The following is a 15,939-nucleotide window of genomic DNA, read 5'->3' as shown; positions in this document are numbered from 1 at the left end:
AACTCTAATTTGTTGGAAAGAGGGCATCATGGATCGATCGGGCAATACTCCATCCGTCCCTGAAAGTATATCACACTTTATTTCTGCACTCGCTTTGTAAAAATAATACTGATAAATAGTTAAAGTGGAAGACACTCTTATTTTACAATCTCTCTAGTCTAAATATTTATTACATATTATTTTTCTAAAATCAGTATAGAAAAGAAGTGTGGGAAGGAGAGAGTACTATGTAGGCAAAGTAACATAATTTGGTCCAAAACAAAGTAAACTAAGCCAAAAAAAATTTAAAACCATGAACTGCTATATGGTCCAAGAAAATAGGCAATAGCTCAAGACTTGCTAGGTTTGCTTGTTGCCAATTGAGACCCGCCCGGGCTGTGAATTTACAAAGAAATCGAGCTGGACAATCTAAAATATCAAAGGATAGATTGTTTGTTACCTCTTTTTTCACAGATTCTTCCTTCTCTCACAAAATCAACTCAATATGGCAGGGTGACAACATGTAGGCCGGGAATAATAAGGTCACAATCATACTATTATACACAGAAAGTTATAGTTATAAAAGAAAAAGATTAGAATAATATGGTTAATCATTCCATGAAGTGCGACGTCTTTGAGTCCAAATAATAAATTTACTAAGCTTAAGACTTGAGCCCACTTAGGATAGGCCCAGCTTAATTAATTAATCACCCACCCAGGCCCAGCCTAACCTTATTTATCTTAGAATCCTAGAACTAATAAAATCAAACCCAGAATTAAAATATGGCCGGCCCGACTCAATTCTTTCTCTCCCCTCTCAACTCCTACCATTCAATTCATCACCAAACGAATGTCGAGTTTATACTTTTATCTATTCTCTGTTAAGATTCAAGAAGAGCTACTTTTATAAAATAAACAATTGAGGGATACAGATCTTTACCAGCTGAGGAATTGCCGATTACTTTCATTTATTCATCTCAATTTGTTATTACTAAGTATTAATTGGTTTGATAACGTATGTATCATGTATGCAATCAATTAGAGTACAAGTAGTAGTAATTTGATAACTGCTTCAACTGCTCTCTCTCTCTAAAAAACAAAGTAAACGTTTTCGGAATATTGTACGTAGTATTTCAAGTTAACCACTTGAACTAGGATTCATTCGTGTGTAAGCTCCCATTCTTTCATCCTTATGTTTCAACTTAATCACTTGAGCTAGGATTCATTAGCATGTTAGCTTCCATTTTTCATATTATCATCGAAATCGCTATTCTGAAAACGATGAGATTAAACATTTCTTATAACCTGTTTTATTATCTATAGTATTTATTAAAGTCTATTATTGACATTTCGACAAAAAGTCATACTGTATTATTTTAGTCGTTTGACCACTTTTGTAAAACATAAATTATTTTCCCGTTGCACATTATAATTAGTTATTTAAAACGTTGACAAATTTGGCAAAACATAAATTATTATCGGGTTGCACATTCATTCTTTTGAAATTATTAATATGATATGACCTACTCATTCATGGAAAATTCGCTTTCTGATATTTGGTGATTGAATTTTCTGATATTTTATAAAGTCCTACAAAAATTGTGCATTTTATTAAAAATGGTAACGCATATTTGCAATTTCGATAAATTACTTTGGGTAAATTTTCCATTACCATAAATGTTAGTAAAAATTTGGAACCAATTTTGATTATCTAATTAGTTCATCTTCGCTAGCATTCAACAGTGCTTAGTGCACTGAGTCTATATTTACCGTTTCTTAATTACTGGCGTTTTGATAGATGTAATTACGAACACAAAAGCTGCTAACACTACGCGCCACAAACCTGTGGCGAATTGATGAGAAGATGCCCCAACCACGGGTTAAGCCCGGGGCAACAAATCTTAACCTTCTACAGGGGAGGCACGCTGGAGGCAATGCGCGAATTGAACATGAGCGCCAGAGGATCTCTCTTGAAGTTGGGAGAAGCTGAAGCACTTGAGGTGATTGAGAGAGTGGCTTCAAATGATGATGGATGGAGAAACGATAGAAGCAAATCCTATAGAGTGACATTCACCTCCGATTTTGATAGGATGGATACAATATCCAAGCAGCTGGAATTCCTAACTGACAAGCTTGGGTATATGGGAACAAGGCAGGTTGGGACTGAGATGCAACAAGGAGTCGAAGATGTAAACTACATTTACCAAGGTGACAATAGCAGAAATTTCAACAATTACCGCCCCAACCTAGGAGGAGGCAATTACAACCACTATGGGAACAAGGTGCATCCCAACTTGTCCTACGGGAACCCAAATAATGCCTTGCAACCACCACCCGGATTCCAGGTATCAGATGGCCAAATCATAGAACCGAAGAAGGATGAGCTGAAAGATGTGTTAATGGCTTTTATGAAACAAATGGGAGAGTGCATGAAAGACTCCAACAAAAGGCTAGTGCAGGTTGAAGCTAATGTGAATGCCTTGACTATTCACATGAAGGGCATCGATAACCAGATGAGCCAGGTTTCACAGGCTGTGGGTATTCAGCATCAACCAGGCCAATTTCCTTCACAAACGGTTGTAAATCCTAAAGACTGTAAGGATTGCAAAGCCATTAATCTGATAAGTGGAAAGAGCTATGAAGGCCCAACCATGCCTGCAGAGAAGGAGAAAATCTCTCAAGAGGAGACAGTGGTAGAAGAGGTGGTGGAAGAAGAAGAACCAGTGGAAGAGGTGCCGCCTCCCAAGGCAAGTACCGTGATACCTGCACCCCCTGCTGAGGTTAAGATCCCATTTCCACAGCGCGTGCAGAAGAAGAAACTAGATGATCACTTCTCTAGGTTTCTTGACATATTTAGAAAAGTGAACATCAACATCCCGTTGGTAGAGGCGTTACAGCAAATGCCTACATATGCAAAGTTTTTAAAAGATGTGCTCTCCAAGAAGAAGAAGTGGACTGACTATGAGACGGTGAATATATCTGAAAACTGTAGTGCCATAATTCAGAAAAAGCTACCGGCCAAGCTTAAAGATCCTGGGAGTTTCAACATCTCATGCGTCATTGGAAATGACAGACAGACAAAGGCACTTTGTGATCTGGGGGCGAGTATAAATTTGATGCCATTATCGTTTTTCAGAAAGATAAAGATCGGCACTCTCAAGCCGACAACAATCACGCTACAGATGGCAGATAGAACCGTCACCTATACCAAAGGAATTGTTGAGGACGTTCTTGTAATGGTACACGACTTCATATTCCCCATCGATTTTGTAGTGTTGGATATGGAAGAAGACATGAATGTACCGTTTATCCTGGGGCGCCCATTCCTTGCAACGGGAAAAACATTGATAGATGTAGCAAAGGGAGAGCTCACTCTTCATATGGGCAACAAACGTCACATCCTATCTATCTACAATGCTATGAAGAGTCGTGAGGAAGAAAAACTTGTTATGAAGAAGGAGTGCAAAGCTGTGCACGTTGTAGAGGTCCAAAAGGCACAAGAAATTGAGTCCACATTTGGGGATTTTTCTTTACCGCAATGGATGTTTGCTTCATGTGGTGGATCAATTTCTAAAGAAGAGACTACATCAAATCCTAAAGTGAAGGTGAAGAAAACAAAAGCTGAAAATTCACCCAAAGTGGAAACCAAAATTTCTGATGGAGCTCTAAAAAATACTTGGTGGAAGAAGAGATTGGCTAGATCATATGCTTCCAATATTGACAGAAAGTCTAACACCACCAGTTATGGCGTGACATGATGCAGCTCATGGAGGACGTCGAGCCAACGACGATAACCAAAGGCACTATAGGGGAGGTAACCCCTAGTAGGTAACTTTTAATTTTACCGTTTCAGTTTGTTTTTGGTGTGTTTTGTGTTGCTTGCATACCATGTAAGTCTCCCTTCTCCACCAACTGTTCAAACTTATTCTTTGCATAGCTTTGAATAAGTTTGGGGGATGATATGGTGGATAGGGACACTAATGAGGTACTTATTTTATTACTTTATTTTTACTTTAGATTGATTAGTTGTGATTGATTGAAAATTTTGGGCTTGAATTGAAAAAAAAATTGGTAGTAATTGGGGTGAAGACTAGTCGTCTATGATAAAAAAAACCATCCATTTTGAGCTATCACTTTACCATTGACTTAAGAGTTTGAGTAATAGGGTGCATAAGTAACGAATTGCTTGTTTGCCATGCTTCATGCTATTTACCCAAGTGAGATTTTTGAGCCATCAATTCTTTCATGTGTGTTTTATCATCAATTGTGCATGTGTTTCTAGAACTTGCTCCTGGTCTTCTTGAGTCTACATAGTGACCTTAATTATAGGGGAAGATGTTAGGCCATCGTTGTTAGCCTCTTTTTTACCTAAACACTAACCTTAGTATATAACACCCTTGTTAGCCAAGTTTGAGCCTTAAGCCTTTTCTTTTGTCAAGCTAATCAAGTGGATTGAGAATCCTAGACTCTAAATTTGTTGAGATTTGAAAAGAAGAGTTGGGAAAGTATAATTGAAAAAGGTTGGTTGAGTTTGTTCTTAAAAAAAACGTGAACGAAAAAGAAAAAAAAAAAGAGAAAAAAGGAAAAAGAAGAAAGAAAAAAAATTGTATATAGAGAATAATTTGAGGTCTTTGGAAGTTGGGAAGAAATTAAACAAAGTCTAGTTATTACCGAGAAGTGTTTTGAGAATGGTTGAAGTTAAAAGTTGATTGTTGTGATTTCTTGGGATTTTACGTTTTGGGAATTTCAGTCACTTTAGCCAAATATTTCCTCACCTTACCAAAGAGCCTACATTATAGCCTAAATAAAAGACCTTTCGGACTCTTGATTTATTGTCACACGAGGTAGAGGAGAGGTTAGACATTGAGCAAGCTTATGGTAAACCATGCATTTTTGCTTGATTTGAGTGACTACTTGATATCTTATACACTTTTTAGTGAGGTGAATATACACACACATATACATCTCGAGTGAAGCATGAAACCAAGGTGATATACGAGTTAGTAGTAAAAGTGCATTTGACAACTTAACTTGATAGAATTTGTATTGTGATATGCTCCTTTATTCCATATTCTTTGAGACGATGATGATGTCTAAAACCCCTTTAAATCCAAGTCTTCTTTTAGTTCTTTTTCTTCATTGCTCGAGGACTAGTAATTATGTAAGTTTGGGGGAGTTGACACACTTGGATTTTACATGGTTTTAGAGGGTGGTTTTGTAAGAATTTGATCATATTTCATCTATTATTAGGTGTGTTTACATCTACTTCTGTATTATGTTGATATATTGACCATTTTGTTAAGAATGTGTAGAAAAATGTGCAAAATAGGTGGATGTGCAGTAGTCTTGGCTTGAGACAATTTTACTGGAGATTTTGAAGTCCAATCAACCCCCAATGCACATCATTCTCATCGTCTTCGAAAGAGCTTCGCGTAGGTACCTCACACGCCCCAATCGGAGTTTGGATTAGAGAGATATGGCCGTTTTACGAACACTGCGCTGTCCAGAAAATCTCACGCGGCCGGGTGAATTATTACCCTGTAAATCCACCTGGCCGGGTGTCTCAAATGGAGCAGAATCTGGTCGAAAATCATCACCCGGCCGGGTGAATTTTACCCTTTATAATTCCACCCGGCCGGGTACGTTGTTTTGACGTATTTTTATGCCAAAAATGCGATTTTTGAAGGGGATTAAGAGGAGAAGAAGCCTAGGGTTCATTCCACACCACACCTAACACCTCCTACACTCACACACCACCCCAAGCACACCTTTGAGAGAGAGAATTGAAGATCGAAGACTTCCAATCGGGAGATTGAAGTCACCTATCCATCGATTGATCTCACAGGAGTCTTACTATCTTTACTTCATGTATTTGTTGAATTCATTTGTTTTGAACATGGTTTTCTCTATAAACATGAGTAGCTAAACATCTCTTGTAGAATTCTTGGTGATGATGCACTGATTTCATAGTTTTTATCCGATTGATTTTGTTCTTGCCTTGCTCTTGTAGTTATTTGATTATTCTTGGGTTTATTCTTTTCAATTGCTTGATCACCACTTGATTGTGTAGGATTAATTAGATTAATCGGGAGATGAAATAATTAATCCGGAAAGAAGAATAATTCACACCTTAATACAATAGAACTCGGGAGAGTTGAGGTTTTGAGTGAGGTCATTGACCTAATCGAGCTTTTGGGAGTTAGGAGTTTAGGATTAGAAGGGGACTTCGATCCTAGCACCTAATCTACAGGTTTCTCACCTCGGGAGGGGGTTTAATCTATAATTGTGGTCGGCTTAGTAACTCTAGAGACACCAAAAGGTAAAGCGAATTGACTGGATAAGAGCTTGGAATTGTGCATCGGATCCTTGAGTTCTGCAATTTTCTCCATGTTATCTTTTCACATCCTTTTTACACCGTGTTTCCTTGTTCTTAATTGTTACTTGCTTACTATATGCTTTTATTAGTTGTTAGAACAAGCCAATCTTTTCTTGATTGTCTAGATAGTAGTTGATTTTTGTTCGTGGTAGCTAAGTGATACAAAATTGTCTCTGTGTGATACGATACTCTTGCTTACTAATTGCTACACTAGCCCCGTACTACATAAACCTAGCCCAAACATTCCAAATAAACATCCCCCACCTCCCAAGCCCCCAAAGAAGTTTTGAGTTCGACTTGCGGGCTCTCTTTCACGATTACGAAGCCAAGTACAACCGTACCCACCAAGTGAGACCTAGACCCCCCCGTCAAACACATAACTTTGGCTTCTTCCAAGTTGATGACCCCGACGCCCAATCCCAATTGGCGGACCTATACGGCTTCAGCAGCGGATGAAGGACGGCAAATTCGACAAGTGAGTTAGACTTATATTTTGACTCACACTTTTCATTCAATGAGGAAGAAGGAGGTCCCGTTCCCCAACAAATCGACGTCCTAGATTGGTGGGGATCACACGAGAAAGATTTTCCCATCCTTGCATCAATGGCCAAGGAGATCTTTTCGGTTCCGGCTTCCACTGTCGCCGTCGAGTCCGCCTTTAGTGTTGGAGGCAACGTCTTGGACGACAGAAGAAGTAGACTCATCGGGCAAAACATGGAAGCCACCATGTTACTTGATGATTGGTGCTCCGCCGAAATTAGAGACCAAGAACCGGATTGGAACAATCAAGTAGTACAACCCGACCAAGACTACTTCCCCGACGAAGAAGAGTAGGCGCGCCGCCAATTCCTCCGATCAAGCCAAATAGGTAAGCAAGGTAAGAGAACTACGTGGACTTTGATTCCAAAATGCAATTGAGCATTGAGGATACGTAGGCATCTCAACTTAAATTTTAAATTTAAGTTGAACTCGAGTCCTTTTCTTTTATTTTTTTTTTCTCCCTTTTGTTTCGAATATGTAATTTGTAAATTGTAATCAAGACTTTAGGTCTTTTGTAATTTTAAATTTTTAAGTTGTAATTTGTAAATTTTAAGTTGTAATTTGTAATTTTAAAGTTGTAATTTGTAAATTTTAAGTTGTTATTTGTAAATTTTTAGTTGTTATTTGTAATTTTAAAGTTGTAATTTGTAATTTTAAAGTTGTAATGTGTATCAATAAAATTGCATTTGTACATCGTTTTATTCTAATTTTATTTATGCAAATATATTTACATTTTTTACTTGAATTTCAAATTTACAATTAAAAAAAAATCGAACCGCCGAACCGGACGAACCGGCCCGGAACCGGATTTGCACGGCGGTTCCGGCGGTTCACGGTTCACGAACCGGAACCGCCGAACCTTGGTCGGGCCGGTTCAGGTTCATCCAAGTCTTGAACCGGAACCGGCGGTTCCGAACCGTGAACCGCCGGTTCCCGAACCGTGGTGACGTCTAGACTCACCTTTTTCTTCGCCAATTTCGGGCCCAACGCCACCACTTTCGTCGTGCCAGCGGAGATCTCCACGTGCCACGGGATATCGGCTGCGGCTGGAAAGGCCGGAGCCATTGTTGGGGCTTATGGTTTTCTGTACGCAGCACAGAACAAAGACAAGAGCAAGACCGACGCAGGCTTCCCGCCGGGCATTGGAGTCAAGAATGCTCTCATTGTTCTTGGAGTCATTAATTTGCTTGGAATGATTTGCACCTTGGCGGTGCCTGAGGCGAAGGGCAAATCGCTGGAAGAAGCGTCACAAGAAACAATAGACGACGAAACCAATGAGCCACAAGGACCTTAACTTTCTTTCTTCAAACTTCAAAGGGTGACTGACTACATATATAAGTCTGCGTTTGCTGAATTCTTGTGTTTCTATTTTCAATTGCTTTCCTCGTTTAAGTTTTCTTTACATTAGTAACATTAGTATTCGGTTTTGGAAGCTTGAAATGTGCTTCTCATTGAATTGAGATTGGTGTTTCTGTTTAAACAAAAAATCACTTTCTGTATCATTAAGATTGCATTGTTCCTATCATTTATCTCCTTTTGCGAGTAAGAGTATCCACAATGGCGGCGAGAGGACCGGCTAGCCTATTCCCAGCGCTGGCCGGTACGCTCGCCGAACCATTGCAGTAGGCGAGCGCCAAATCGGCGAGAAAAACGGCGAGCGCACGCCGATTCCCGGGCGCTGGCCGATGCGCTCGCCGATCGGCTGGCCGCCATTGCAGGCTCCCGATCGGCGAGCGATCGGCAACCCGATTTTTTATTTTTTTATTTAATTTTCGAAACACTATATATACGCGATTCGCACGTCATTTTCATTCTCACCACTTGTTTTAACGAGTTTTCTCTCTATCTTAATTTCTGTACAATAGCAACAACGCGAAATGGAGCACAACAACGAGTCTACTCCAATGACGAGCGGGTCTCAAACTCCCACGGTACCCGTGGGAAGTGGATGGGGTCCGATGGTCGGGCACTATAACATGTACCCTTGGCAGCAGATGATGCCCGGGATGGCATCCGGGGGTAGTATGTCGGGATGGTAGGGGATGCAGGGCGGACTGGCGATGCCGGGCGGGCAGGGGGTACCCGGGATGCAGATGATGCCGGGGTGGGCACCCGAGATGCAGATGATGCCAGGGTGGCAGCTGGGGATGCAGCCGGGGGGGAGGGGGACAACGTCTATCGCCCCAGTTTTGATTTTTTGACTGCTTCTTCGCACACATCGACCCCATCGGAGACGCAGTTCACTAGGACTTATACTTTCTCCTTAGAGGAGTTGGGGATAGATCTCGGGGATGCGGACACTCCCGTTCAAATGGGGGGAGTAGGGCGGGGTCGGGGCGTGCCAAAGAAGAAGAAGGGCAAGGGCAAGAGGGTGGTCGGTGAGTCGTCGCAGCCGGCTGATGACGAGAGCCCAGCACGGAGGAAGTGGATGGATGCGGAGAACGTCGCGTTGTCCAAGGCATGGGTGAGTGTTTGCGATGATCCCCTCGCCTCGAACAATCAGAGGATCGTCAACTTGTGGGCTAAAATAGCAGCAGCCTACAAGGCATTTTGCCCGGATGGGAGGCCACGCAGCGGGGAGGAGTGCCGGAAGGAGTGGGACCGAATCAGGGCTGCGGTCTCCCGATTTTCGGACTTGTACACCAACGCCCTCCGCATGCAGACCAGTGGCCAAACTGACGAGGACTGCAAGAGGATAGCGGAGAAAGCCTTCCCCGTGCCCGGGCTTTATAAGGAGTTCACCTACTGGAACTGCTATGAGGTGCTGATGGACTCCGAGAAGTTTTGGGCAGGTGTCGATGCTGGCTGGCCGAAGAAGCAGCGACTGAACTATACCGGTGATTACAGCGGCGGCAGCAGCGGCGGTTCCCACGACCTCCCCGAGGATGTTCTGGAGTTTCCGTCCCCTCCCGCGTTTACTCGCTGCACTCGCCCGGTTGGTCAAAGGCGGGCGCAACGGGCTTGCCAGGGGTCCCAGGAGGTCCAGTCGGCATCCCCACTGTTGGCTGGTCGACAGCCGAGTTCGCCTTCTTCGCGCATCAACAAACGCGGGCTCAGATGTACAAGATCTTAGCTGACTGGAAGACGGCAACTGACCCCGAGGAGAAGAGTTTTCTTCTCTCAATGCTCGTGAGTATGCGGGCCGATTTGAATGCCGCCGCGGCACAGTTGGGGGGCTCAGATGCGGCAGATTTGGGGGTCCCGGATAGCGGCGACAACGGCGGCGGCGATGGCGAGGAGTGAGGCGGAGGCGGGGGGGCTCGTGTGTGGAGGAGGAGTTTTTTTAAAAATTAATGTAATTTTTTTAAATTAATGTAATTTTTTTAATTAATTTACTTTTTAAAATTTTAATGTTATTATTGAATTTTCCTGTATCTGTGTCGTAAATTTAATTCCATATTTTGTGTGATTGTTTTTTTTTTTTTTTTCAAAAATTAACTTCATATATTTATATCATATATATGAAGGAGGAAATTACAAATCAACTCCTATAACAAGGAGGAAAGACAAATTACGCCACCCAGGGTTCGAACTCGAGACCTCCAGGATAGACGCGGTATCCAGCACCCTTTACCGCTAGGCCAAGGGGCTTGGATATATTTTGTGTGATTGTTAATTATTTGTTTTTTATAATTTTGTTTATTGTGGTTAGGCTATGGCGGACCTATTGCTTGTCCAGTTGCTTGTCCTGATGATGTGGCAGGAGAAGTTTTTAGTACTGATGATGTGATAGGTGGAATTTGTGACTGGGCTATGACGGGGCTATCTCTATCGGAGATGCTCTAATATATTGGACTTACTAGTATTAAATACAAATTCCAACAACATATATAAACAGAAATAAATATCACTCATATGAGTGAGACGAAGACAGCACCAAAACTCAGAGATCATAGAGTCAAAATTAGACTCCAATGGATAGACTCATGATAACATACGTACATTTAAGTATGAAAGTTTTTTACAACTAATAATGTGGACCTCGCAATTCACCTATACTATTTCCACATTTTTTCACTTTCTCTCATAGTTTACCAATTACGCACTAAAACTCGTGTCATTTAAATATTGGCCTATCTTTTGTGGACAGAAAAAGTATATAAAAGTGAAACTCATGTTCCTCTAATCTTTTTCACTCATATCTTTATAAAGTAAAACAATTTTCCTTAAATGGGGGGAGAGATCTTTTTCACTCATTTCTTTATAAAGTAAAACAATTTTCCTTAAATGGGGGGAGAGGTAGTATATATTAGTACTACAATATATGTTAACGATCTTGGTATGCATGGTATGATTTCAGCTAATTCATACCCTATGTTTTGAATTTGGAAAAATTAACAAATTATTTGAAAGATGATTTACAATATAAAGAATTGTCTAAACCACCTTCCTTCACTTTATTCATTCCGTTTCGCAAACTTAAAAGCATCTATATCCATTCTCGTCTATTTATCTCTCACCAGCCCATTAATTCTAATTTTAAAGAGGAAGTAGCGACAGCGTTTAAGGAAAGCGTTCAGTACATGATGATGATGATGATGATGATGTGTTATCCTTAACAAACTATGAGAATTTGTGAAACAAGATTTTACATAATTGCCTTTAGGAGCAAATTAGCGTAACTGGACATACATGTGTAACAACCTTACACATCATAGTGTGTGTTGAGTTTGCGTAATTACGCCAAAAGGTAAAATAATTTTAAAGATCGACCAAATCTCAGCCATCCGTTTTTTTAATCTAGTGGATAAAATAAATTAGGCACATGAACTACTAACAATATATTTAAATTAGCGTAATTATTTAGACGGTACAGAATTTGTGTGCAAAACACAAATAAAAGAATAATGTCGTACCAAATAGAGTATACGATCAAGTAAACTAGTTTCGTGTTGTTTTATGTATATAAAAAGGAAAGAGAGAACAGGAACAAACTTGTATACCTACAACGGTCTTAAGATCCATTCTTTTGCTTTTCTCAAGGATAACTACCTTTTCAACAACACAGAAAAACGAAAATATGTTACACCTATCAAGTAGTATTACTCTACCAAGAGAAGTAAATAACATGATGATAACTCACAAATCTCATTCAGTTAGGCCATTGCACTCACAGATTGATTAAAGAGCTAGCTTTCATCTTCATGGATAATCTGTTTCCCAGATATCTGCAAATTGCTGGTTCCTGAAAAAGCAAGATTTTTACATTCTTGAATGATCAGCACTTATATTAGTACAAAGACGTGTGCGTTATTAGAAACAAGGCTTTCAGCGTCGCGTCTTACCATTTTTGCTTGACATCTCTTCTGTTCCAACCTCTTCGTGCCAACTATCATTGTGGTCCGAGGACTCGGGGACCGGATATGGTGCACCAGTTGACATTGAAGAGCAGTTCTGAGGAACAGAGAATGAGATTCTACTGTTTGTCATGACTTTCTTAGACGACGAAGATTCCGCTGTAGAGCACAAGTCATCATCGCCCATTTTCGACACCTGTTTGTCAATGTTGCAGCTATTCACGTTATCTTTCATAACCCTACCATCTTCACCCGGGTTCGGTCTTTTCCTATTCTGGATCATGCTATTGGCATTCCTCATGGATGGAACCCTTTGATCGTGAGACGAACTAGCTGGACATGGCTTCCTTTCTTTGGCAACTGCCTTCGACACAGCCACTTTCTCGTGAGGCTCGGAATTATCAAACACAACTTCATCCGTTCCATCAGTCACTGCTGCCTTTCCAGCTGCTTCTTTCCCATGCATTACTGATATGGCTTCAGTTAGCATATCCCTGGCTAAGTCCATATCAATTAGAGGCTTTGGATAGTTTGATCCGAGATCCACGCCTGCGGATTTAAGCACAGAGAGAGGAGCATCCCACGGATGATGGATCCACTCAGCCGGCATCCTTGCTAATTCAGGCAGCCACTGCCTCACGTATTCACCCTCTGGATCAAATTTGAATCCATGAACCTGGATCACATTGTGGCAATGTTTAATTAAGATAAAACCGTAAGGTTTGGTAAGAGATGAATTAGTATTACTCCGTACTAGTTACCTGTGGACTATCCATACGCTCGAGTTCGTGGCCATCGGGCAAACTCCCTGAAATATATTGCCAACCAAGAATATCACTTTCTATGTCTGCATCAAGAAGTGTATCCCAGAAATACTTCATGCCCCATTGCCATGGTAGAAGAAGAAACTTCACGAAGAAACTTGAAACAATTATTCTTATCCGGTTGTGAATCCATCCGGTTGCCCAGAGCTCTCGCATTCCTGCATCCACTAGTGGATATCCAGTCCGACCCTGTCGCCAAGCCTTGAAATGAGCTTGGTTGGAGTCCCATGGAAAATATTGAAGACTGCTCAGCAGTGACCTTTCATGAGTGAATGGAAAATTGAAACAAATGTAACGAGAATACTCTCTGAGGCCGATAGCCCTAAGGAAAAAGGTTGCACTCTCTTCTCCGACTGTGTTTTGCTCGTTTTTCCAAACTAACTGCTTCATCCGCACGCTTTGAAACACTTTCCTAACGCTAAGCTCACCAAAATGCAGATAAGGAGACAAAAGGGAAGTAGAATTTCTCCCAACGTTTAGCCTATCCTTTGAGTAGTTAAGCAAATGGTGTTCAATGAATTCAGTGAAGGTCTTGTCAGCACTGCTCCAACCGGGTGACCAACCTCTTCCCAGTAAAGCATTACTCGACTTTTCTGATTCATTTTCAAGGTTCAACGCCTCAACTGAGGTATTCATACCCGCTCCTGCCAAAAAATAGGAAAGCATAATTTTTTTCAATCATATCAGTTTATAAACTCATTAGTACTACTGCAAAATTGTTAGAACATTTCTACTATGCTACAGCTAAAATTGGCAGAGAGGAAATAAGCTAAGAATGCTTAGCTAGTTTCTTATGGAATAGGGAAAAATAATAAGCATCTTCTGCTAAATCGAAAGTCGTGACCAGAACTACATTACAAGTGACTGAACAAAGATCACAACATACCTTCAGCTAGAGCCAAGCGCCATGGTGGAAGATGTGAAACGGGATCTTTTTGCGCGTTCATGCATTTCTCCCAATATGCATTAAAGGTTGTAAATGCTTGTTCATTGTCATCATACACTTCCCACGGCTCAAACAATAACTCGCCATTAAAGCTTTGCACTTCAATACCAAGTTCAACTAACTTCTGCTTAATATTATGATCACGAACAAGTGAAATTGGATCTGGGAAAGAGTGAAATCATATAAATATTTGAGCCCCATAAACTATCCTCATGCAATGGTCCAACAAAGATTTATTAATTAATTCCCATTTTAGTATGGGTGTGATTATCTGTACAATTTGCTAATATCATAGTTGGAATGTCATAAAACTGATGAAAAACCAATGAGTTGATTGTCAGTTTACTTAATAGATTGATCCATTCCACTAAAAATATATGAGTAATAGCAACAGCAACCTCTACCCACTATTTAACTCTTACATTGATATAGATTCAGAAAAAAATACTAAAGATTGTGAATATATCCCTCTGGCCATGATACATTAATGAGAAAAAATAGGAATCAAGCGCCTATTTTGCTTGCTAAACCCTAGGTTAATTTAATACTACTATAATAAAAGGAAATTAAGTAGCTTGAACCTCTCCTATTTTAATTGAGTTTAGGTTTACCTAAGTTTGATGAAAATAATACTCTATGACTAGCAATTCATTTTATTCTTAAACTGATCCACTATACTGCCAAATTTGAGCTAAAACACCAAAGATCATTTCATGTATCAACAATTTGAAGCACCATACCGCTGTGATCTTGTTCCAAGAAAAAGCAGCACAATGACAACTCATATAAAAAGCTGAAACTTAGCTGTGACAGTTTATTAAAGCTATGGCAGGCATTCATATTTAAGAACTGAATCAACACAAGTTATAGATACGCACCATAGAGATGGTTATACACAACTTTGGTCGCCCCGACAGCGTTAATGCAGTCTAACAGAGCAGAGAGAGTGGTATCAGCTTTGATGACGAGGAGTTCTGCACCAAGAGATCTCAGTGACTGCTGCAGATGAATAAGGGAGTGCTTCAGCCACCACCTCGAAACCCGACCGGGGTGATAAGGGCCTTCCTCCTTAGGGCACCATATGAAAACTGGTAAAACAGTCCCATCCCTTGCAACAGCTGCTAAAGCTGGATTGTCTTCAATTCTCAAATCCCTCCTAAACCACACTATGCTCTTGCACTTCTTTTCCATCTCCACAAATTTCACCTCCTCTCAGATTCTACAAATCAAATTTCGCTCAAAAAACACAAAAGCCCCATCTTTTGGTAAACAAACAGTGATTTTTCATTCAATCGAACCATAATTTACAAAATCATCAGAAACCTACTGATCATGCCACAAAACAACTCAATTCCATTTAGAATCAGATCTTCGTACTAGTGAATAATTAAGAATGAAGAAATCTTTGACATGTTAAGAATGAAGATTTTGAAAGCAGGGAACGACAGTGATTGCATACCTCAGAGACTCATTTTTGGCAGTAAACCCACAGCGTAAAATGAAGAAAACAGAAGAAATGAAATAATTGAGACAGGATATGATTCAGCCAATTGTTAGAGAGAGATTTTTGTGGGATTGTAGATTAGACTTCGTGTGACCAATTGTTGGTTTACAAGACAAACTGCCTACGTTGAGGGAGTATTAAAGTATTCTATCCACTGGACCACAGAAAAGGAAAGAAATAATTGAAAATTGTTAGACCGGTCTCACGATTTAAGAGGATTAACATATTTAATTAACCTTATTTTGCATTCATTCGTCAATAATGATGAGGCATGCATGCGGTTCGAAAACCGCTAGTTCTGAACAGATTTAAGAGGATTAACATATTTAATTAACCTTATTATGCGAATGAGCATTCATTCGTCAATAATGATGAGGCATGCATACGGTTCGAAAACCGCTAGTTCTGAACAGATTTAAGAGGATTAACATATTTAATTAACCTTATTATGCGAATGAGCATTCATTCGTCAA

The 15,939-nt window shown here is 40.3% G+C and overlaps 2 protein-coding genes across 4 annotated transcripts; one reads left to right on the top strand and one right to left on the bottom strand.

Moving 5' to 3' along the window:
• The first annotated feature begins 1,835 nt into the window (after nucleotides 1-1,835).
• Nucleotides 1,836-3,737, top strand: LOC121808799. Its single transcript, XM_042209375.1, has one exon. The coding sequence runs from the start codon at nucleotides 1,836-1,838 to the stop codon at nucleotides 3,735-3,737; it is 1,902 nt and encodes a 633-aa protein (XP_042065309.1).
• An 8,025-nt stretch (nucleotides 3,738-11,762) lies between these two features.
• LOC121809412 (cryptochrome-1-like) lies at nucleotides 11,763-15,580 on the bottom strand. 3 transcript variants are annotated; one of them, XM_042210019.1, is made up of 7 exons: nucleotides 15,422-15,580; nucleotides 14,841-15,181; nucleotides 13,903-14,124; nucleotides 12,954-13,660; nucleotides 12,181-12,868; nucleotides 11,979-12,080; nucleotides 11,763-11,887 (listed from the first exon to the last, which is right to left on the bottom strand). In XM_042210019.1, exons 2-6 carry the CDS (start codon nucleotides 15,151-15,153, stop codon nucleotides 12,025-12,027), a joined length of 1,986 nt encoding a protein of 661 aa, XP_042065953.1. In that variant the 5' UTR covers nucleotides 15,154-15,181; nucleotides 15,422-15,580; the 3' UTR covers nucleotides 11,763-11,887; nucleotides 11,979-12,024. The 3 variants fall into 3 exon arrangements, with proteins under 3 accessions (XP_042065953.1, XP_042065951.1, XP_042065952.1); XM_042210017.1 differs by having other exon boundaries at nucleotides 11,763-12,080; XM_042210018.1 differs by having other exon boundaries at nucleotides 11,763-12,080; nucleotides 14,841-15,569.
• Between the last annotated feature and the right edge of the window lie 359 nt (nucleotides 15,581-15,939).

Source organism: Salvia splendens, chromosome 6 (assembly GCF_004379255.2).
Source record: "Salvia splendens isolate huo1 chromosome 6, SspV2, whole genome shotgun sequence".
NCBI lineage: Eukaryota > Viridiplantae > Streptophyta > Magnoliopsida > Lamiales > Lamiaceae > Salvia > Salvia splendens.
The sequence above is the reverse complement of the archived record's forward strand: the minus strand, read 5'-3'. Positions and strand labels throughout refer to the sequence as shown.